The sequence below is a fragment of the Osmerus eperlanus genome, chromosome 8 (genome assembly GCF_963692335.1).
Source record: "Osmerus eperlanus chromosome 8, fOsmEpe2.1, whole genome shotgun sequence".
In the NCBI taxonomy this organism is placed as follows: domain Eukaryota; kingdom Metazoa; phylum Chordata; class Actinopteri; order Osmeriformes; family Osmeridae; genus Osmerus; species Osmerus eperlanus.
Window position 1 is genome coordinate 13219933 of NC_085025.1, and position 22743 is coordinate 13242675.

The 22743-nt window shown below is 40.8% G+C and overlaps 2 protein-coding genes across 2 annotated transcripts in view; both read right to left on the reverse strand.

Annotated features, from left to right (window-relative positions):
- Nucleotides 1-278: 278 nt before the first annotated feature.
- Nucleotides 279-10531, reverse strand: LOC134024819 (neuroglobin-like). Its single transcript, XM_062467528.1, has 6 exons — nucleotides 10333-10531; nucleotides 5529-5636; nucleotides 4165-4285; nucleotides 3806-3886; nucleotides 586-1148; nucleotides 279-553 (listed from the first exon to the last, which is right to left on the reverse strand). The coding sequence occupies exons 1-5, from the start codon at nucleotides 10497-10499 to the stop codon at nucleotides 1026-1028; spliced, it is 600 nt and encodes a 199-aa protein (XP_062323512.1). The 5' UTR covers nucleotides 10500-10531; the 3' UTR covers nucleotides 279-553; nucleotides 586-1025.
- A 2313-nt stretch (nucleotides 10532-12844) lies between these two features.
- Nucleotides 12845-22743, reverse strand: part of LOC134024835 (pleckstrin homology domain-containing family G member 3) — a 42796-nt gene continuing 32897 nt past the window's right edge. The window contains exons 8-19 of the mRNA XM_062467549.1: nucleotides 22553-22684; nucleotides 21501-21683; nucleotides 21126-21218; nucleotides 20657-20743; nucleotides 20538-20571; nucleotides 20097-20198; nucleotides 19623-19655; nucleotides 18815-18825; nucleotides 17833-18207; nucleotides 16329-16421; nucleotides 14123-15704; nucleotides 12845-13955 (exon numbers count right to left, since the gene is read on the reverse strand). Of these exons, the coding sequence (XP_062323533.1) occupies nucleotides 13015-13955; nucleotides 14123-15704; nucleotides 16329-16421; nucleotides 17833-18207; nucleotides 18815-18825; nucleotides 19623-19655; nucleotides 20097-20198; nucleotides 20538-20571; nucleotides 20657-20743; nucleotides 21126-21218; nucleotides 21501-21683; nucleotides 22553-22684 (3666 nt within the window). The 3' untranslated portion in view covers nucleotides 12845-13014. The remainder of the gene's footprint in view (nucleotides 13956-14122; nucleotides 15705-16328; nucleotides 16422-17832; nucleotides 18208-18814; nucleotides 18826-19622; nucleotides 19656-20096; nucleotides 20199-20537; nucleotides 20572-20656; nucleotides 20744-21125; nucleotides 21219-21500; nucleotides 21684-22552; nucleotides 22685-22743) is intronic.

A 22743-nucleotide genomic window follows, 5' to 3' on the forward strand; every position in this document is an offset into this window, starting at 1 on the left:
GTCATTTTTCTTTATTTGTTGGAGGGAAATGGAGACACGACATTTCAGTAAAATATATAAATCTATTCTTGTTATATTAAGCTACAGTTAAGGGGGGGACTCCAAGTTAAAATAAGAGACCTGGATGGCATTTGAAGTACACAATCTTTTTGTAATGCTTGATTTTGATTTAATGCTCTGTAAAATAAAAAATATTTTAGTGGGGTGCAGAATTTATTGCTAAGCTCTCCTTTCGTGGTTGTCCGTTGTCTTGAAATAAATATAAATAATGTTCAATATACAGTAGTAGTACTTTTATTATAGCAGGCAAGTCCAACATAAACTTTTTTTATACATCCATGCACAATGCAAATTACATTTACATTTAGTCATTTAGCAGACGCTCTGGCGACTTACAGTAAGTACAGGGACATTCTCCCGAGGCAAGTAGGGTGAAGTGCTTTGCCCAAGGACACAACGTCATTTTTCACGGCCGGGAATCGAACCAGCAACCTTCTGATTACTAGCCCAATTCCCTAACCGCTCAGCCACCTGACTCCCTTACGCTAAATTACTCTGAGAATGTATTTTTGTATTTATTAGTACTTTAGAACCACCAAAAAGAAACCTCCACAATCAAGATAAAATCGGATTACAGTAATGTTCAATGATTATAATTCACTGTGAAAATAATTGGGCCAACTATGTACACAATTGTACATTGTCCATCATTTTACAGTAGGATTTAACATTTTAAATAAATAAAAAAACGACAGATGAGTGACATTTACCCATATGAGTACAAATAAGCCTAAACCTAAGTAGTTCATAATCTAACACAGACTGTTACAATTCCAGAAGCATAAAATGGGTACAAAAAGACAACATACAAAACTGTATGTATATATGTAACTGGACACGTGTATTGTACTGGACACTGCAATGTAGTGAATGTTTAATCAACTATTTTGACAAGACGTGTTAAGTGATATTGTAGATGCAAGTCCCTATTGGATGTACAGTACAGTAGTTCACCTTCAGCGGTCCTAGATGAGGTTAAGCCTCTTCTCCGGTCTCTCTCGGTTGGTGTTGCCCATGGCATTTTTCTGGTTCTGTTCCTCCTCTAGGTACCCTTGCTTCATGATGGTGGTAATGTACAGGAATAATGTCTGAGAGAGCCAAGGGAGTTTACAAATGTATTAAAGATATGCCTTCAGCAGAAAGTCATACCAATAAAACGTTATACAGTACTCATATAGACTGCATAGATTGATACGACCAAGGTCATTTTTGCTGAGTATAGTACAGTACACCCCCACCTTTCATTTCACTAGCCAATTCAATACTGGTAATGTACTATATATTGATTAGGTTTGCAACCATATGGTACATGGCTTGTTTTCACAGTGGATAGCCATTGTTGTATATGCTGTAGAGAATTGAATGGGAGCCAAACATGGGGTGCTGTTATAATGCACTTTGACAGAATAGCCTGTGCAAATGTTTTAATGGCTCATTCAAAATACTGAAGTATTTCCTTAACTCTTAAGGCCCTGGGGTCTCATTTATAAAACTGCGTAGGATTCTTACCAAAAAACGCAGATTTATAAAACCGTGCGTACGCACACGCAATGTTCCCTTTATAAATCACAGATTACCCACAAGTGTGTGTACGTGAATCAGCATTTTACCCCGCCCTGTACACGCCCATTTTTATCCATAAATGGTCAATGCAAAGCACCTCATGAATGCTAATCTAGTATCTCATGACCCTGGCTTGCGATTGTTCATCACGGTGAATCATGGCGACCAAAAAAGCGAAAGTTCTCAGACACTGTTAGCCTAATGGTGGAGGCCCGAAAACCACATTATTTGGTGGCCGGTGGATCACCAATAAAAAAAACTGTGCGAGTGGCGTCAACTGTGCCAGACGATACCCCGAGTCGAGATACAATTGGAAAACAAAAGCGTTTTGTTATGAACAGTAGTCTATTAAAGTCTGGACTGATAACGATGACGTAATGTAGCGATTGCGCGGGATCTAAACGACTGTATTTCCAGTTTTTGACATATATGTCAAATATACAGCAAATATATGTGCACAGTATTAAATAAATATATTTAGTTATACACTGGGTTCTGCAGTTATCTAAAGGTAGGATATGTGATGTTATCCTGTATTCCATCCACTGTCTCCAAAATGTGCGTAGGCCTACGGTGGGTCAGAGTTTGCGTGGAGGACAGCACATTCTCCCGTCAAGTTTGTTTTTTATAAATCACAACCTTTGCGTTAGAAGTGGCGTACGCACATTTTTATACATGAGACCCCTGGGGCCTCATGTATAAAGGATTGCGCAGCTTTCATACCAGAAGATGGAATACGGCCAAAACTCGAAAAGTACCTATGCACAGAAATATTCACATGTATAAAACCGGTCGTATGCCAGGTCCTGCGCACCTTTCCTTTATAAATCACAATCAACGTGAGATTGCCCGCACGTGAACGAGCCACTGACCCCGCCTTGCCTCTTCCCATAAATGAATATGCAGATGGACTATAAATGCGCTCCTGAGGTCATTTCTTTGTCTGAATTACCGTATTTCTTCGAATAAACGCCGCCCTCGAATAAACGCTGCACCAAAAATGAACGTTATTTAATAAACGCTGCAGCGTTTATTCGAAGAAATACGGTGACTGAGATCGAGGTTTTGACAACAGAGGTGGAGGCAAGAAAATGTGTCCTGTTTGTCGGCCTGTCATCAGGTATTAGTGACAAAAGAAAGTGGGCGGAGTGGAAAACTGTCACTATTTGCGCCCTTTCTTGTTTTTAACCTGTAGCACTTTTAGCTAAATGTAAAGTGCATTACAAATAAAATCATTATTAATATTATTATAGGGCCATAAATTATGTGGGTTCAGAGAACCGGACCATGGCAGAAATTAAGAAGAAATTGAATTTTTTGAATAGTCAACGTCATAAACGTAGTAGTGGAAACTTTATTTTGTAATGTTTGGTGAGTTTCGGCACTTTTCCGTTAGAATTTGCCACGTTACAGAGCCAGACAAGACTTTGCGGACGGTCCGCACATTCTCGTCTGCTCAAAACTTTCTGTGATGGCCCGCACATTCTCACGTCAAGTAAATCTTGATACATCACAAAGTGTGCGTGAAAACCAGCGTACGCAAGATTTTTGTGCGTACGCAATGTTTATACATGAGGCCCCTGGTGTTGTGAAAGGGTCATGTTTGTAATTTGGTCTCATGCTGCATCTGTCATTAATATATGTGAGAAGTGGGCATTGATTCAGGCCCCTTTGTGTTCAGCAATACAATTACTGAAACAATGAAAAGAGTACATTATTAACACCTGGGGTACCAGTGGAGGAAGTGTTAATATGGTACCTCCACTAGAGGACACTGTAATCTCATAAGTGTCTTGCATGTTGTTCGCTGACATCTTCGTACATTGCATCAACAGAATCATGGATATTCATCAAGTGCAATTCTGAAGAGTTCACAATTGTAATATAGCCTTGATGCAAGATGAAATTAGTTTGAGATGTTATTTTGTTTGCAGTTCACTTAATCTCCCCTTAATGACTAGCAGGCAGAAATAGACCACATATTCTCCATATAAGCATCATAAGTGTCATAGCCCTAGGAACAAAATATTTTGATCTCTGTACAAATAAACTAAGTCGTTGTGTAAGCTTTGAGTTTTGGCAAACACATGATGCCGCCAATCAAATGACAGTATTGGCAAATGTGTGCATAATGAAGGCATGGCTGCTAGCTGAAAGTGAAGTGTTCCCATGCACTGTTTACCTTCCAAGCTTCCTCCACCTGTGGGGTCCAGTTATCCTTCAGGATTGGCTGGACGGCTCTTATGAACTCAGCCCCCACATACTGGAACAAACCCAGAGGACATAATTAGGGTCCTGAAAGGTTAGGAGTGTTCAATGAACAGCAAGCCATTCAGACTCTGCATGATCTCATAGCCAAACATCACAGACTAATATAGTATTTTCCATTATGTTACCCCTCACTAATACAAGGGGTGGAGAACCTTAAAGCCACCATAATCCAACGTTTGTCCTTGTGCCAGGGGCTCTGTTGTACAAACCCTGGAGGATATCTGTCAATAGCCATGGAAGCGCAGATGTTCTAGTGGCTGTGGACCTTACCGAGTAGTACTTGGGTGGGGCATTGTAGCGATAGTGACTCTTGCCCAGGTCCAAGATCAGCTGGTCTAGTTGTTCCATCTGGTTAAGTCTAGCCACACTTTTCTCAATGAAAGACATTATCCTTCAAGAAATGTAGAGAACCTTATTAGATAATAGTGGCACACAATGGCAGACCAGTGCCAAATCTATTGATCACGATCATTGTACACATTTTGTTATTTAGAGGTTTGGTGTGTCATTGGCTGCATCATGGTACCATAACATCCTTGACAGTGCTATACACATTTACTTGACCACAGTCTGAACAGTTGTCTTTGTCCATGGAAAGTAGCAAGATTACCTGCTCCCAAACTAGGATGAGAATGATCTGTAGCCGAAGACATAGGATCCAGTAATATTTACAAATGTACTCTACATGTTAAGAATGCATTTCAATACTGTTGTGCCTATTTGAATATACACTTTTTCTTCATTTTATTTTAATGAACAGTAACTGTAAATATGTTAATGTATTGCCATTTTATACTAGCCAGAACTTGGATATCCATTGTGGCTTTCTTTTGAAAAAGATTACTTTTACACTAAATTGGTCAGCTTCTTTTAAATCATTCATAACAGCAAAGTGTAGCTTTCATGTCAGGTCTGGCTCAAGGGCCACAAAGAGATCTCTAATTAGCTAACGCTATTGCTATCTGTGTTACCCGTTTGATGTTTCTGTTAGAGTTATGGCCTTTCAAAGACCCATGTGGAGTGGGTCTCTGTGGGGGACGTAGGCATTCTGCTTAAGTGTCGTCTTTCTGGCAAGGAAGCATGGAGCTAGGCCAGTGCCCACACACACATCTCAAAGACTAGGCAGTATTAACTGACCAACTGCACTGGAAGGCCACGGTGTGAGATCAAGCATGAACCAATGGTTGAAGGCTACTGCCTGCATAGACCACTGTCAACTTCCTGTATCACGGAACACTTAGCCAGTTTGATTTGTTGTAACGGAAGGGGCGTTTTGGATAGTAGCACAGTTGCATCAGGGAAGTCAGCATCACTTCTCTTGGCACCATTCTTTAACTCCAAATTGATTCAATAATAATACTACTAATAACTGGTTTGCCATTTTACAGCTGTATACTGTACTTTAATTCAGATTTAATTACAAAAAAAAATTTTTGTCAGTCATTGTGGCCTCAAGGAGACGTAAAATAAATGGTTTTCGCAGCAGGGCTGTGCTCAAGACTCTACGAGGTGCAGAGATGTTCTAGGTGCTCGTCTGAGGACGGACAAGGGTGGTTATGAAGGGTGAGACAACGGCAGGAGTGGCAGGGGCCGGAGGAGAGAAGAGTGACGTGGATGTGACGAGTGTTACTGACCGTAGGCCATGGGCTCGCAGCTCCCTGCTGGTCCTCAGCCTCTCCAGGTCCTCCACGTCTCGGAACAGGAAGAAAACGTCTTTGCATTCTGGATGAGTCTCAAACAACCTGTTGCCAAGGAAACAGGACACTTCATGAGCTCTCGAGGTCGAGATTAATAGATTCACAAACATTTTAACTGTAATATGACATTTCTTTCCCTCTACACTACACCCTTTTGTATGTGTATTTTTGGTCTGGTTCTCAAAACATTACTTCAGCAGATAACATAAGTCCTATCTAATAGGAACATAAAGGTGGCTTGAGCAGATCTATCAGTTTTACAAAAAAAACAACTATCTCCAAAAGACTAAATGCAAAATTATTTTGGACTATATTTTAGTCTTCATGCCATAAATATGGATTTGTGATTAGAGTCTGTAGCAGTGTTAGGGACTAAACTGCAGAATATCACAATCCTTTGTTGAGGATTTCATTTGGCCAGTTATATCTCTTTCTCTCCAGGAGGTCATTAATTGCTCTCCAACTCCAACTGATAGTGCATACGACAAAGGTCATTCCACACAATGCCCTGCTAGGAGTCTGAATACTAACTTTCTTGCCTAGTTAACACCTAGTGCAGATATGGTTGGCCATTCAAAGGAATAGATGAGGGAAATGTTCAGAGGACGATGAGGCGATTTATTATTGTTCTTCATGTATTCAATCTTCACAAAATACAGGCACCCCCAATAGTTTGTCCAAGTTGAAGTTGGGCTCCCGGTGTTCATTCTTATAGGTTTTACTAAAAACCTTTTGTGACACACGGTATACAGGACAGCATGTATAAATGGCTTGACTGAACAAATAATTTGATACCTACATAAATGCTATGAACATTCACAAAATGATGTGAATACCATAGAACAGGGGTGTTCAAGCCTGGTCCTCAAGGTCCACTGTCCTGCATGTTTGAGATGTTACCCTGCTCCAGCACACCTGATTCAAATACAAAATAGTGGACCCTGAGGACCAGGATTGAACACCCCTGCCATAGAACCACAACAGACATGTAAAGCTTCTGCTTGGGTTTAATGATCATGATGACTTTGTGTCATCAGCTGGACACAGCATAAAGGTGATTGAAGAAAAAAGAAAATGTTAAAAAAGCAGACTACTCCTTTTTTCGTCTCTGGGGGACAGTCGCCATTCTAATATTATTGGGTGTGCTCAAGCCTTCGGCGAGAGCACAACCTTTGTTCTCTCACATATATATTATTGGGTGTGCTTTGCCTTCGGCAAGGGCACAACCTTTGTTCTCTCACATATATTTTATTTTTTATTATTTTTAGTATTCTTTTTGCCCCCCTAAAACTCAGTCAATATTTGGCCTACATAGACAACCTAGGTGTCAAAAGTTTCGTCTTGGTAGCGATTGAGTTGCTTCTATTGGGATTTACGTTCCGTTGCATGGTTTAAGTGGAAATTAAGTTTTTGTGGCGAAAAGTGAAGCTAACGGTGGATAACTTGCTAGCCAGAGTCAATGACGCTACTTACGTCACTAACGTCACGAAAACTCGCGTGACTACCTCTAGCAGAAGATTAGTTTAGCAGCTCGTTAACTTCTGGGAGATAGCTAAGCTAACTTGACATTACATTACAAGTAAACGATTTGTGGGTGAAATTATCATTACCTGTGGTTTCAAACCAGTGTTGCTCACTGAAACGCTGTAGCCTACTGTACGGGAGACACAGCTGTTTAGGAAGTCAAACGGCGACAGAACATGTTCGGCACTTCCCTTACTTAAATCAAAAATCTATCTAACTACTAACCTTAACTTCATTGCCACAGCCTAAACTTTGTCAATCTGTTCATGAAAATAATTTATTTCAGCCTAAACCGTACAACGGAACGTTAAATCGAATTCAACCAACGCAATCGCTACCAAGACGAACACAGCAGTAGTCTAGTACTGTACTGTAGTAGTACAATTTACCGGGGCAGCTTCTCCACACAGGGCTATATCGCACTTGGCGTTGTTACTGACAATGATCGCTACCAGTGAGCTTTTTATGAATGAGCGATTTTCCACTAAATAAATGTCAAGCTTATTTACGTTTTTGGGGGCATATTTTCAGTTAGCAGATGGTAATGTTTGAATCGCGATTCCATCTTCTACTGCCGGGTAACGTCGTAGAATAATCTTCAAAGGGGGTTCTTTATTAATGAATGAATGCAATGAGTAGGCTAAATGCCTGAAAATATCACGAGAAGGGAAAAACTTAAAATGACGTTTAAGTCATAGAGATTAGGTCAATTTTTACACCGGTCTGCCAAATTTATTCGTTTTGATTCAACGATGAGGCAGCCTCTTGCAGGGGAAATGAGAAGACATCTATTTCATTCTACACTTCACTCGTATTTTCAGTTGTAAATGAGAAGCAAAAAAAAAATGCTTTTAAATCTATGTAATCTTTATAAATAATAAGTATGCATTTTATATAAAATATACAGAAATATCAGTTGTAAAAATGTCATTTAAAAACGGACCCCTGTGCAACCGACGCAAGCAAGCACACCCTACAATTTCCCCAGAAATTGTACCCTCTCTAGTTATTAAATATATTCCATTTATATGAAAAGTATTTCACTTTCTACTGTAGGTAAATATAGTTTTGTCTATAAAATGATTACTTATGTCAAATGAGACAGATTACTAAGCAGTTGCTTTTTCCATCTCTTCCAGCACTATTACTTTATCACACCTACAACAAGCCAATGTTCCCTACATGGTCTTCCAACACAGTACAAAAGCATGCAACCATAGGGGATTATTTTTATATTGACACCTTCTACTGTTGTTTGTGTGAAGCTTTTACTGTTATCACACAGGATGCCACACCTGGTTGCATGTAAAGATGTGGTTTACACACACTTTAATTGTACCAGAATAATCTCTGTCAGCAGGTATAATGTTTTACGTTCAAAGCATGGGCATTTTGTTGAAATATCAGTAAACATGAACCTCTGTGTTTGTGCCACACACACTTTCAGCCGTTATATGGCAGGGCGATACATGGCTTAGTGTCTTTAGCTGCTTCACATTGATGCTAAAATAGGCATCCATCTGCCACAGGTCCTGTCCAGCTAGCCCATTAACATCCTAAGTGATAAGGCGGGGGGCTCTGATAAATAGCCTCTTATAGTTCAATCAGCACAGCCTTCGTGTTTGGGTTTTCAATGTGGTTACATTTACATCAGTTGGGATTTCTTGGTGACGTTGCCAGTCCAGTTCGCAGTCCACAGAAAGATTGACTCTGGGGACAGACTGTTAGGGAGGGCTATGATGGACTCTTTATCTACTGTTCAGTGGCTTTCATAAAAATGCTAATTGGAAAACAAATGAGGTGTTTGGAACTTACGAGCCTGCTATTTTTGTGTTTTACACTTTATATCCTTCAGTGAAAATAACGTCAATCTGTAGAATCTGTGAAGACGCAGAAATACATCTGCGTGTGCATGGGTGGGTATTCCTATAAACACAAGATGTACATTGCACATCTTTCGTGACTTCGAAACTGTATTATAAAATATATTTTATTTAGGGAATTTCCATTTGTTTTGTACCAGATATGTAAGATGTTTGTTGATACTTAGCTGAAGATGTGGACTTGGGACTTTAGTAGACTAACTGTAATAATAATTAGCATTTAGCATTTGTATGACATACAGTACAGTAATGTCATGTCTAATTAGGCTTACTATATATCATATTTTAAAGAGATTGTCATGTTAACTTTTGCCCTGAGCCTTTTGCCAATGTGAGAGAACAATACTGTTAGATTTGAACTGTTTGGAGCTTATGCATAATATAACTAATTTTAATTAGTATGAATAGCTTTTTCCACCTTTATGTGCTATAAAATAGAAAAACCACATTAAGTTGGTTGGATAAGAGTCCATCCCCCAGAGGTAATACATGATGAAAGTTCTGGTTTCTTGGCAAATGTGGATAGCCATCTTGAAGCCATGCTATGGACGTTTTAGCTCTGATTGGACCATTTCAGGACATTCCCCATGTTGTTTCATGGCCTTTGCAGAATGGTTTTGGCCTTTTGAGTTCGAAGAATGCCATCCCTACTGTGAAGCATTGTGGTGGCAGCGTAATGTTATGGGGATATTATTTTCGTAAACAGAGACTAGGGGACTTTTTCTGATAGAAAATATATGAGGATGCAATGCTGCCCTTCCACAAAGTTCAAATTTAAATGTTGAAAGGCAACAGGCTTCCCAATCCGAAAACCCACAGCCTTACGAGAGCTGAGTGCTTTGGGACACTGGGAAACGTAGCCCTAACCTCAATCCCAACAAAGACTGTAGCATCCCTTCAGCATCCCTTATCTATCGTTTCTACCCTGGCTCAAAATTATAGTCAGTATTCACTTTTTTTTCAATTATATCTATTTTGCTGTGTTGATAAACCGAAAGTCTACAAAGCCTAACACAAGGTGCTGTTATAGACACCCATCTAGTTGTGTGTGTTTTTCTGTGTCAAATGCTTAAAAAAAAATAAAAAAATATATATCTATATAATTCGACTGTAATGTAGCAAAAGGTGAATTATTTCACGTTTGGATAATTATAGCTACAAGACTCAAGTAGTCAGCAGACGGTGGGGTTGTTTTATGACATATTATTTCCACGTTCATTAGTTTGTTTTAAATACATTTTTAATCATGGTGAGAATGCTGTAGTAGCATAGATTCCTGCAGAAGGGTTTAAACTAGTCTTTTAGACACTAAATGACTTACAAAATGCACTCACCTGACAAACATTATTATTCCAACTTTGGCGATATCTTCTTGGATGACTCTCCACGTATCCGTTATCATCTCTCTGTGTTTCTCACTTAAATGTACAATGGGTACCTCTTCCTTCACTTCTCCGACTTGCTTTGGCACTAAACCGAATCCTGATATTGCGCAGCCCATGCTGTCCGCGAGGGAAAAACAACCTAAAAAGCTTAATTCGTTTCGACAGAGCGCACAAACCAACAATCAGGAAAGTCTTGCGCGATGGGAGGGAGTGTAGGTGTCAACTCATTTTAATGGGAATGATCCGAATATTAACCCCCCACCCATCGACTTAAGCAACATAAATAATGTGATAGACAATGATGAAATGAATGGGCATCTCCAGAATCAGTTTTAATAATCATTAATTATCCGATGTGATCATGTGAACTGACTTGTGTAGGACATGGATCCACATGACAGTGGAAAAAACAATTTCCTCACGCACTTTCCTGTTAGATGGGACTCTTGATTTATTTTCCAGTGCTAATGTAGCACTTTATCCAGATCACAATTGTTTTATCAGAAACGCTTTTAACAGTTTTATTATCTTGTATTCACTGTATCACCAAAAACCAATGTCATTACATTTGCTATTTTCACATACTGTACTGGTCCAAATTAGTCAAATATTTCCTGATAACAATTCCATTATGCCTGTGGCTGAGTTAATGATTACATACAAGCCAATTTGCATGCATCTTCATGGATGGAAGTGTATAGTTTGACGTCAAAATAATCTTGTTTGAAACGGCAAGCACACCGAATCACCATATCCACTCGTAGAAAGCCAGCATCATTGGTCTGCCAGTTCAGTGACAACTGTAAAAGAAAAAAATCCATTCACCAGAGCAACCCTGGCTTCCATGAAAAACATTATGCTCATGATGTTCTTCCTACATTTGCAAGCTTAATTGGTGTTCAATGCTGAACAAGTGCATTGCCACATTGTTGTGGCACTCTCCCTTTTTACCCATTTTGAAAAAAAGGTTCTCTCACATGCATCAAGAGAGCCATTAGTGATGTTTGTAGTGCATCTGAAATTCCCTCTTAAAAGCAACTGTTTACAGTCTATTGAGCAATGGTAGGCTGCAGTGTTCCTCAATTGCTCAAAAAATCAGCTTTGTAAATCAGGTAATAAATATAATCAACGTGTGCTGTTACTGGTCATGTTTTAAGAGACATATTTCTTTTTTTGTCATGGACACTTTATAGACTTATCAAACTTACTGTTGCATGATCTAAAAATAACAGTGGAATTGGGTTTTAATTGATATACACAGAGAAAGAAAATGACACATTTGGACCAGTTAGCACTATGTCTTGTTTTTAATATGGAATGTATGCCCATTCTGGGCAACGTAAACATTTCTGTACAGCAAGCCTGAAGAGACACAGCTCAACAGATATAGAAAGACAGACAATGGATGTATGTGAAATTTACATCAGCTTAATAAATAAGAGGTAAATGAACAGGGTATATGTGAGGATAGATCCTAATAGTAATGACAGTAGCAGTAGATGGTGGCTTGTGAAAGCATAGCTCCCTTGGCAAGGGTCTCGTGAGTCTGTGTAACATCAACATTATTAGCCATTTAATCAATTACACAATCAACATACAGTATGGGACTCACTGAAGCATCAAGAGACTTGGGAGGAGCAACACTGTACATTTTCTATTATGTATGTCATACAAACCATGATGATTATTATGAATAGTGATCACCATCTGTGATTTTTGCTACTAGGTCTAAACTATGGGGATTCATTTACAAATTGAATATTTTTCAGACACAATAATCCAATGAGTATTTTTAGTGGTCAGTCCATGTGCAGTAAAAGTATAGTGCAGTCAATTGTAAGGGTTCTACTAAGAGCTACATCTGGTGGCAGCCAGTTTGTGGCAATATATACTTATGTTTTAGATCCAAGAAACCCTCAGGCAGTTTGAACAATATAATCATTCATAGTGATTCAAAAAAATTTGGTTTCTAAAATGGTAAATACATAGGTGTGCTCAGACCAAATCTCTAGGTTTTCTTTACAAGTACAGACAATCTTGTTTTATCCAGTGCATCAAGGTTAGATGAATGGTTTAATTTCATGTTGCCACAAAACGTTTTGTATCCTGTCCAATTGTGCAATATAATTGATATACTGTATTGAATCACAACCTACTAAAAGGTGCTTTAATCTAAAAGGAATGTTTGAGCACTGAACATAAATATTTACACATATTTTACAATACTCTACACCATGTGTCCACAAAAGTAATTTCTACTGTCTCAGAACTTGACAGCACACAATTTAGACACAATTAAACTATTTATTTGCAGACTGGCCAAAATATTCACCAAATACAATATAAGCATCTTTCTTCAGCAAACACATGTGATCATAGGATCACAACAGTTAGAAAATCTTTGGAAACTAGAATCTTGACACATTACAACTTAATTTTTTGGTTTTGTTTAAAAAAAAAGAAAAAAAAAATCTCTTAAGATGTACAGTTTATGCTTGTTAAAATACAGAATATGGCTTCCGGGCCAAGGAACAACAGTGGTTGACAAGCAACATTTGCTTTAACAATGTTTTTCATGAAAGAAAAGGGAAATCAAGTAAGAAGTGACATTAAAATGTTCTCTTGTACTGCTCACCTCAGGTTGAGAAATTTCTCTCGCAAGTTTTTCACCATGCTCTGCTGACTCGCATCTGTCTTTTTGGCAGAGTGTGAAACAGTTTTATGCGTGTTCTGAAGTTGCTCATTCGAGAGAGGACCCTTATCATGCTCTTTGCCCTTCCCACTCAAACTGGCTGAATCTTCTTTAGCCCCCCCTTCCTCCCTTTGTCGATATTCATCTGACTCCTGATAGGCTCTGCAGCGGTCAATGACAGCCATGATGGAAATCTTCTCTCTAGTGGTTGGAGAACGGATCTGGACATAACTGTCATCAACTTCCTCATTCTTGGCCTGAAGAGCCATCTCCACAGGTTCTAAAGAGCTTGTTTCAGACTCTTCTGGAACCCTTTCCACGACAATAACCTTATGGTTGGGGTCAGTGGGCAGAGTATCCCGTGCAGATACATAATAATCTCCATTAGAGATATTTTCCTGAAGATTCACCATTTTGCTCATATGAAGCCCATTCAATCTGTGGTCAAGGGAACCAGCCCGATGAAGCCTTGTGCACCCGTCTCCAGGGCCAGGGTCCCTGCTGGGGTGAGACCTGTAAGACTGAACCTCAGCGGGCCCACCGGAAGCGTAAAAGCTTGAATAGCAACTTGAACGTCGCCTTGCGCCACAGTCTAGCATCTTTTCAGGTACTGACCGGCTTCGTCCCACAGGTGGCAGTTGAGACTGGTCGCTAACGTACTTGGAGCGAAGCTCTCGCACATCAGGCCAGTTGAAGGCCTCAATCGGCTGAGGGCTTAGTGGGCTCTTTGATCGTATTCGGCTGGGAGACAGGACACGTGGACTACCCAAAGAACTTGGGGTGTGAGAAGGGCTTGGAGACCGGGCCTGCTCCAAAGGGCTTACATCTTTTGGAGGTACTTGATAACATGGGGCCAGGGACAGCATCAAGTTTGGTTTACCTGTGAAACCAAAAACACCATGTACTGTTAACATAAAGAACACCTTGTAGCATGAACAGGACTGTACCGAAATAGATCGTAGCTTATTAATGCAAGTGATTGGGCAACATGGTTACTAGTAAATGGCACGTGATACACAACAGATACTGAAGTAGACAAGTAGATACCTGTGCTCTCCTTTTCTGGGTTTTCCTCCAACACGCTAAGCAAGTTCTTCTTGCACTGCAGCATTTCTTGGCTTCGTTGCCTGACCATTGGTTTGGTAGTCTTGAGGCGTTGGCTGTACTGACGGGCCAGATTTAACACTTTGTTTTTGGCCAAATCGTCTTCTGATTGAGGCTCCTCACCTACAGGAGAGCCCTCTGTCTCTGCCCTAAGCTGGATGACTCTGGGAACAGGTGCCCTGAGAACTCTTCTTTCATCATGCAAGGGTTTCAGATTAACTGTACGACCAACCCCCATTCCCCTGGGCTTGACAGGTGAAGGGCTCATAGACTCTTCTGTGATGGTGCTCAGGTCAGACTCTTCCGAGATTGCGAGGGACTCTGCATTCTCTGTTCCCAAAGAGTTCCTGATGGGACTTTGGCTCCTTCTACAGAGAGTTGGACTGGCTCCCCTGGTGCTTTTTTGGACCTCTTTTGGTTTCACATGGGTTCGAGCCTCCCCGTGAGATCTAGTGACCTCTCTCTCCATATTTTGCCAAACCTTGATCATCTCCGAGGAGGGACGGAAATCCTCATCCTGAATGGGCTTGTCCTGCAAGCTGTGAGATCTGATCTTCAGGCTGTGCAAGTCGGCATCTGAACCCGAAGCCTCCAGTCCTTTACATCTCTCAAGCTCCAGACTGTCAAAGGACGCACTAGAAACCATGCAGTTCCAGTTCTCTGCAGCGGTTGATGAGTCTGTAGTGGCATATTCCAAAACGGAGAAAGTGATTGGGGCGGAGCTACTGTCTTGGTTGTCACTCTTCTCTGCTGCAGACGTGTCATCTGTCGGGATGCTGTTGAATCTGCTGACAGAACTCCTGACGAGGCCAGTAGGGATGTAGGTCAGACTCTCTCTGCGTTTCAGACTGAAGCCAGCATCCTGGTGCTCCGCATGCTCATAATAATTCTTGATTTTGCCAAGAAGCAGTTGATCCTGCTTGGAAAGGGTCGAGTTCCTCCTTCTGTGGAGACCTCTGTCCGTTTCAAACAGGCTGTCGTCCCTCGGTGAGAGCATCGTTAGATCGTTTCCAAAGTTTTCTTGTGGCTCAGAGCAAGTGCTGTTGATTCTGTGTGGCCTCTCAGTGGGCTCACCGCCAAGACTAATGGTGCTTCCAGTCCTACTGGGCAAGCGTGGCGAGGGGCAGCCAAGAGAGCGGACATCATCTGTGACCACGCTGCCTCGCTTGGTGCTGTTGTTGAAGTGCTCAGCGATTGCGCTGGCTTTATCCAGGACAGAAGATGGCAGGATGCTGCTGACTTCGCTCTCCTTTGCTGCTGCCGCCGCCTCTTCCTCCTCTTCGTCTGTAGATTCTCCACTGCTCAACGTCCTCCCATCGGAGTCTGGGGAGGCTAAGATCTGTCCCTCCATGGTGTTCACCTCGTGTTCTACAGGCTCAGGTGCTTCAGCCGTCCCAGGAGGAGAGCTAGAGACGTTGGGAGTGCTAGACTGAGCATTCTCTGAACGTAAAGAGGGAGCTGGTTCAAGCCTTTCATCAGTCTCAAAACCAGAGGCCTTGCTCTGGGACATCTCGTCTGAGGGAGTCTGAAGCAGACAAAATTAGTATGAAAACATGGTCAAAACGGCAGGCGCAATGCGAGTACCATGCATCATACACCGTACACTCTGATCAAACAATTTGATAAACAATGTGTTTATATAACAATTTCATTATCCTTTTGATTTGATTTGTGAATGCAGTTTGCCCTTCCCTTATAATTTTCAATAGCTACGCTGCAAATCCTAGCAAGATGCATTTTTCCAAACATGAATTATGAACGTCTCCATCTAGCTCCTACACCTCCAATAAAATAAACAATGAGGGATCATGGAGTCAGGGAGTATAAAAATAAAATACCTATAAATAACCAACTGTAGGAGTATCATATACAAGAATGTGGATTTCAAAGTAAGTGGGAGGTATCTGGACAGGCTACATATCTATATTTTCAGAATAGACAACTGTCAAGAACAGATGGCTGAAATGTGTCAGTGGCAACAAGAATTCTGGATAGTCGCGGTGGTGAGCATATATTCCCTCAAGACAACTTGAGACATATGGATGAAGGGAAACAAACAGCAGAGCTTGAGTTTGACACCATCCCTACAAAAAAATGTTTGTGATAGATGCAGAAAGGATAGTCTATAGCATTGTAAATACTACTTTACCTGATGCACAGTGTCTTTCCCACACCTGTCCTGACCAGATATGTTTTCTCTGCTACACTGGTTTTCTTCAATAACATCACATCCCTCCTCATCCTTCAGAGAGAAAAATATTACATTGTCAGCATCTTAGTTATCCTACAGTACTTTTGATTATATTAAAGTGTACAGCTCTGGAAAACATTAAGAGACCACAGCACCTTTTCCTTTTATTTCAAAAAAGAAAAAAGTTGAGAAGGACAATTTTGAGTGAAGAACAGAAGGGTACATTTTGCAGTTGCCTCTTAAATGTTATCCTTCTGTACCTCACTCAATTGTCCTTCAACTTTTTTGAAAGGAAAAGGTGCAGTGGTCTCAATTTTTTACAGAGCTGTATATATACAGTTTACAATATACCACACTCCAATAAAGTCTGTAAAATAGTATGGAACCATTTATTTTAAAGAAAGTCCTAGGGCTCCCATTTAGTAATTTGTATTTTCTGCATTGCATGAATAATCCATCACTCAATTTAAAGGCAGGGTCGGTTATAATGTTGAGATGCACATTTTGTCATATTGTCTGAAAAACTTCACATCTTGATTGCAATCAATAAATCGAAAGGTTTGATAGTAAAATGAAATCAGTGTGATATGTAATAACGCAAAACTTACCGATCCTGCCTTTAACACTGAGAATTGGGGGGCAAATTATAAATAATTGTACAGCCTCGTTGTGTTATCGTGTCTAATAGCACACATCATTATAAACATCCCGCTCCATGCACACAATATTGCTTTGTCAATCTCAGCAAACATGCAAATCAGTAATGTCAACAAACTCATGTGCATTTTATATAAATACTGTTAACATGAAAGCAAACATTACCTTTATTTAAAGAACGTTATATAGACTTTAATGCAATATATGGGAATAGACCAATGTCTAGTTGGACAAGACATGACATGCTGAATATTGATTTGTCAGTAATTTAAAAAGCACAGTGTATGTAAGACCATACAATTTTGTACTACATCATTGTCTTACAGAAATGGTACCATCTTCAATTAGTTAAATGTAAACCTTGTTATTGAATTTCACTAGGTTAAGCTTGAAATCCTTAACATGTTTATTTGAATAATACTTAAAACATGTATATTTCCATTCGCTTCCTTTTGAGGCATTGACAGTCACTTAAACATGCACATACTGTTGCACAGCCACGTACAGTATTAGTGAAGCGATCCTCCCAGTTTTGAAGCACATGCATCTATATGCATGTGCTTCTATATTGAGCATGCATCTATATTGAGCAGAACTAAATAAGCAAAGTCCATGCTTTGTCAGAGCATCATTCACAAGTCAGTTGTCATTGGATGAGAATACTGTAGCAATGGCACATGGTTATCCAGGGCATTAGTGGGTTATAACATGGGAAGCTGATGCTAGATGGGCCATTGGCCAAGGTGAGGACTGGAGCTCTATGAAAACAGGAAGAAGGAAACCCAATGGTGGCTGAGAGCCTCACCGTTGTGACCCCCATGGAAAGCAAAGCCCTCGCTCTATAGTGCCAGCAGGAGATGGCGGCCAGCATGGAACTGGCAAAGTCGGCTACCTGGTCATCCTCCATGAGTATATCGTCCGAGTCACTTTCCTCCCCCAGGGTCAACCTGCCCTGATAGGACTGGGGCCCTGCTCTGGGCTCCTCGCCGTCAATGGGGCTGACTCTCTCCAAAGAGTTCTTCCTCCCGCCTACGTCATTTTGCTCTTCTTCTTCTTCATCCTCTTCCAGACTAGGCTTTTCGACCTCAGACTCACCGAGGCTTGAGCCCAAGGTGCTGATACTAGCAGCAGATTGAATGGAACGTGCCTCGTCTGGTAAAGCCCCCTCACTATCTGCGTGCTGTAGTCACACAGAGTGTTTATAGTTATATATATATATATATATATAACTCGGATATCTTGGCAAAACAACACACCAATAACTTAAAATTGGAGAAGATGTACCAGTTACTCTGGGGCCTTGACCGAGAACCGGCAAAAAGTGGAAGGTGCCGACAATTAGGAATACGGTAGCTTGTATTCATCAAAAGCAGTGGTGTGTAACACAGAGTTTACAGTTCTATTAGACATGGGCATTGTAAGATATAGTATAGTGATGGAATTGAATATAGCTCTGGTCAAAAGGACCACTGAAGTCCAACACCTTTTGGAGAAAGTTCCTACAGAATATGTGCAAAAACAAGTCTCTAACCCCTATGTGAAGTGAATTATCATCAGCTGGAGGAAAATAACTTCCTTCATGTTAAACCACTGAACGTCAAAATACCATCTTCGCATCTGGGAAATGATGGCTCTAGGCCCCCTCTCTAATGTCACCCATCATGGAGTAGTAAATCATCCAACATTATTAACCTCAATTACCATTCATTGAGCCTCAAGAGCAAAGATAAGAACAGCATGATGGAGAACATTCTAGTATCAATTTAAACTAATGACTTGAGGCTTACCTTCAGGATGGCTGTCAGATCCATGCAGATTATAGGAAAAAAAAAAAACAAGCAAGAGAAGTACAAAATTATTAAAGATGTTAAATGACAACGGGACAAAGGGCAAGCTTTTCAATCACTGACCTACTAAGTCTATACCCAAAATGAGGATATCTTTCTGTGATTAAAACAAAAGATGAAATTGAGTTCGATCTAAAGACAGAAAATGACAGACAGAAAAAATCTATTTATATTCCTCTTTTCCTACAAAGATGGATGGCTGACAGAACCAAAGAACCATGGCCTGAGAACTTGGTCAGCGGTCAAGACTGCATTTGACGGCCAGAAAAGAGAGCTAGAGCGACACTTGATGCAGCGACTAAAGGGCTTTTATGTTTTGATTTCAGGGAGAGAGAGAGAGAGAGAGAGAAGTAGGTGGAGATGGCCTTTGATCTCAGAACACAAGGACACAAGGGCCTTTCCTGCTGCTTGCTGCCCATAGTCCCTTTGAAGCCCATGCCGTGTGGTGGTCCCTCATTGTAGACTGAGATTCAAGCATCAGTGTGATGGGAGGTACTGTACATAGTAGCTCAAATGTTCAGAGGGTCTTAAATGTTTTTCTTCACTAACGACACTGAAAACAACTCCCTGCTGTGACGTATGTGTACCATGGATCCGTCGTAGCCGTAAGTGACCAATGTGACAGTATTTCCTGTACTCTTTCTGCTTTAATAGATCTGGCTTTTTGTGATAGCATAAGAATAGTATAATTACAGGATAATACAACATTCTGAAATGTATCACAGGAATGTAAAAAGGACCTTCTTACCCTTGGTGTTCTTCAGGATTTGTTTGGTTGGTTCTAGAGGAGATAAACACATTATAATTAACATTATTATTCCAAAGGGCCTGGATGGTCATTGAGATGCCCTCTCTTCTGCAAGGTGGAGGGGAATTCTACAATAACCATGGAAACATACGCATCTTTTGGGACCACTTAAAATGTGTCACTTGTAATCTACTGTAGACGTGACACTCTTCCAGTTCTCTTGCAAGTACACATTGTACAAATTCACATCCAATGTTGCCCGCTGACACAGAATGATGGGAGAGAATAAAGTGGATTAAGGTGAAAGGTCGAAATATCACTAAGGCCTCGGATGATTTCTCTCCACCATACTGCATGAGACCACATGCTGTTTAAAGTTGAGAAAGGTTTTCATACTAAATCGTCTCCAAGCCGTCAGTAACAGTGGTTAGGTTTGGACATAGTTGAATGATTTAAATAGCGAGGAATGTTTACCTGATTGCCGTCGCCCTGGGCGACCTTCTTTGGGAAACTCATCTGATTGGTAGGACATGGCCTTCTTCATTCTCTCTGGGCTGTAACGGTACTTTGATGGGTCTGTCGACACAGGCACATCATAAGGTAACTGACCAACAAACACCTGAATAAAACCTCTAGTACAGGAGACCTTGTCCCATAAGGGTCATTCATAAGTTAACATCAATGACTTGATGTGTAAGACAAGATTGATCAATTTTAAAGAATAATTCCTAAGGCAAATAGCTACTGTTGAGACATCCAGTAATTCATTTTGCTTCTAGATGGTTTCTATTTATCAACCTAATACTCACTTTCAACCAACATAAACTACATCTGACATTGATTGGTACCAAATGTCTGACTGATATTGTAGCTCTGGGGTGTAACAAATATGTATTTATTGCTGCTAATACTTACATATGGAGTCCATTTCCAAAATGGCCTCTTTCGCCTGGAACAGAAGAGATAAGAACACCTGTAAATGTTCAAGCTCAGAAAAGGTCCCTTTTTGAATCTGAGAGGTAAAACTTGTGCACCTTCTGAGGAATGATGGCATGGTGGTTCTCTAAAATGATCCTCTTGATGTGATGGGCCCATAATTTCCTCTCGTCCACAGTCTTAGCCTGAGGGGGAAATCAGACAATGTAGCAGAAAGGAGGATTAGAGGTTGTAGGTGAACCAATCAGTATTCTTTTGGGGAATTCATTTGCAGCAGAAAACAGGAGGCAAACGTGTTATGAATATGATGGATCTTCTTGTTGAGTCTGGAAAAGTTTGTTTTGATGAATTCCAGACAGCGACTTTAAACCAGACAGCTGTATTATTTAAAGGTTCAGCGCGTCTCAGGTAGTCAGCACAGACTATAGTGAATGGCGGCCATTTTTCCTCAATGTCATTTTAACAGCCAACTCGAATACAGATAAACTCATTTGTAGTTATACAGCCAGATTTCTATAACCAATTCGGTAAAGAACTATGTGGCTTGTCTGGACTGCAAGGTCTCACCTGAACTGTGTGAGGCTGTTTGGGATGTTTGTAGTGGGTGACGCTGAAGCAAAGGGAGTCCTTGGCACTCTCAATCAACATGAGCGTGGAGCACTTGAACCAGAGAGGGGGACAGATTAGAAGATAAAAAGGTACAAGGAAAGAAAGCCAAACAAGATCAAAGATTCCTTTCTCCATGGTAGAGAACATTCCTCACCCTCTCTTCTACAAGTCATCAAAGGATCAACAGCAGTTACAATATCATTTTTTGGCTATTCTTACGACAATGAGCACAAAAAATCTATATAATGACAGCATGTGGAGACCACTGAGACATATATTAGCGTCAACATCCCTTCAAACATCCCCAACATCTAGACCCCAGGCGTCTCTTACCGAGATATGGGTCTTGTAGACATAGTGTTCTCCTCGCCGCTTGGTTATTAGAAGCATTCTGTCAAAGAGGAACAGTGTGCGCTCGTTTTTTGCCCTGTGGACCTTGAAGGTACCTTCCAGAACCAGTTCTCCGTACGTGGTCAGGTCAGGCCCTTTCCAGTTAATCAACAGAGATTGGACCTCCTGGATAACACAAAGCCATGAAATCTAACATGAGATACACGTGATCAATATGATCTGAACATGGAGGTGTCTCATGGAAGTAAGTGTCAAGGAAGTGTCACCTTAACAACTTCAGTATGTAGACTTATCACACGCTTTTCAGTGTCAGGCCCTCGATTCAGACATTGCCTCCACGAAGAAAAGCAACAGGCTCTTATTGTCCCAGAAGCTCCCATTTTTGGTGAGTGCTTTGATATTATTAGTATCAAACATCAATCCGAGTCACAAAAGCAAGACTGTGTACAAAGACTTTAGCAAGTCCTTTCTTACAGGATTTTGTCCTGCAAGTTATTGGCTCCATGAGCTAGCCAGAGGAACAGAAGTGCTTTTCCTACTCTCGGCTCGTATGTTCTCTCCCACTAAGACAAGGCACTGTGTGGGAGACCCCTGAACTGACTCCATCAGGTTGCCCCTGTGCGACAGGCAGTTCAAGATTGGTTGCTTTTAATAGATTAGCGGAAGAAAACTGATTTGAAAGAGAGCAAAACCATGGGAGGACAGGTCTGAGATGTAATTGCCGCTCTGACGTCTGCACAGTTGACCTGCAGCAACCTAATTGGAGACTAATAATAGCGCCACTGTATATGAGAGATACTGTGGTCTGACAAAGGTTGTAGTATATGAGTTTACATGGTAATGGGCTTGTTTGCATTTACAATGCAACAACGCCACAGACTATGTGGGGGGTTTGGGGGGGGGGGTTGAGGGAGTGCAGCTAGAGCACGTAAGTGTGTTCACGATTGAAGGTTTGTTTAACTCAAGTGTGTATTAGTTGCTATTATGTATGTGTTTGTGCACGGACGGGGAGTACATTTGTACCCGGTGCAAACCTGGAGTCGGACTGCATGCTCGTGCTTCCTCTTCATATCATTGATGTACCAGGCCACTCCGGTCATGGTGTAGATGGCCTCCTCTACCACCTCATAGCCATCTTCCTCTGGGTCAAAGTGCTTGGCTATTTCCTGAAGAAGAGCACAGACATGTCAAAGCAACTCCATAATAATACCTTTTTTTAATGTTT

Coding starts and splice junctions, on each gene's coding strand:
- LOC134024819 (XM_062467528.1), bottom strand. CDS start 10,499: ATGGGCTGCGCAATATCAGGATTCGGTTTAGTGCCAAAGCAAGTCGGA. Junction 5,637..10,332: donor GGAATAATAATGTTTGTCAG/GTGAGTGCATTT, acceptor CCTTGGCAACAG/GTTGTTTGAGACTCATCCAG. Junction 3,887..4,164: donor CCCCACCCAAGTACTACTCG/GTAAGGTCCACA, acceptor GGTTTGTTCCAG/TATGTGGGGGCTGAGTTCAT.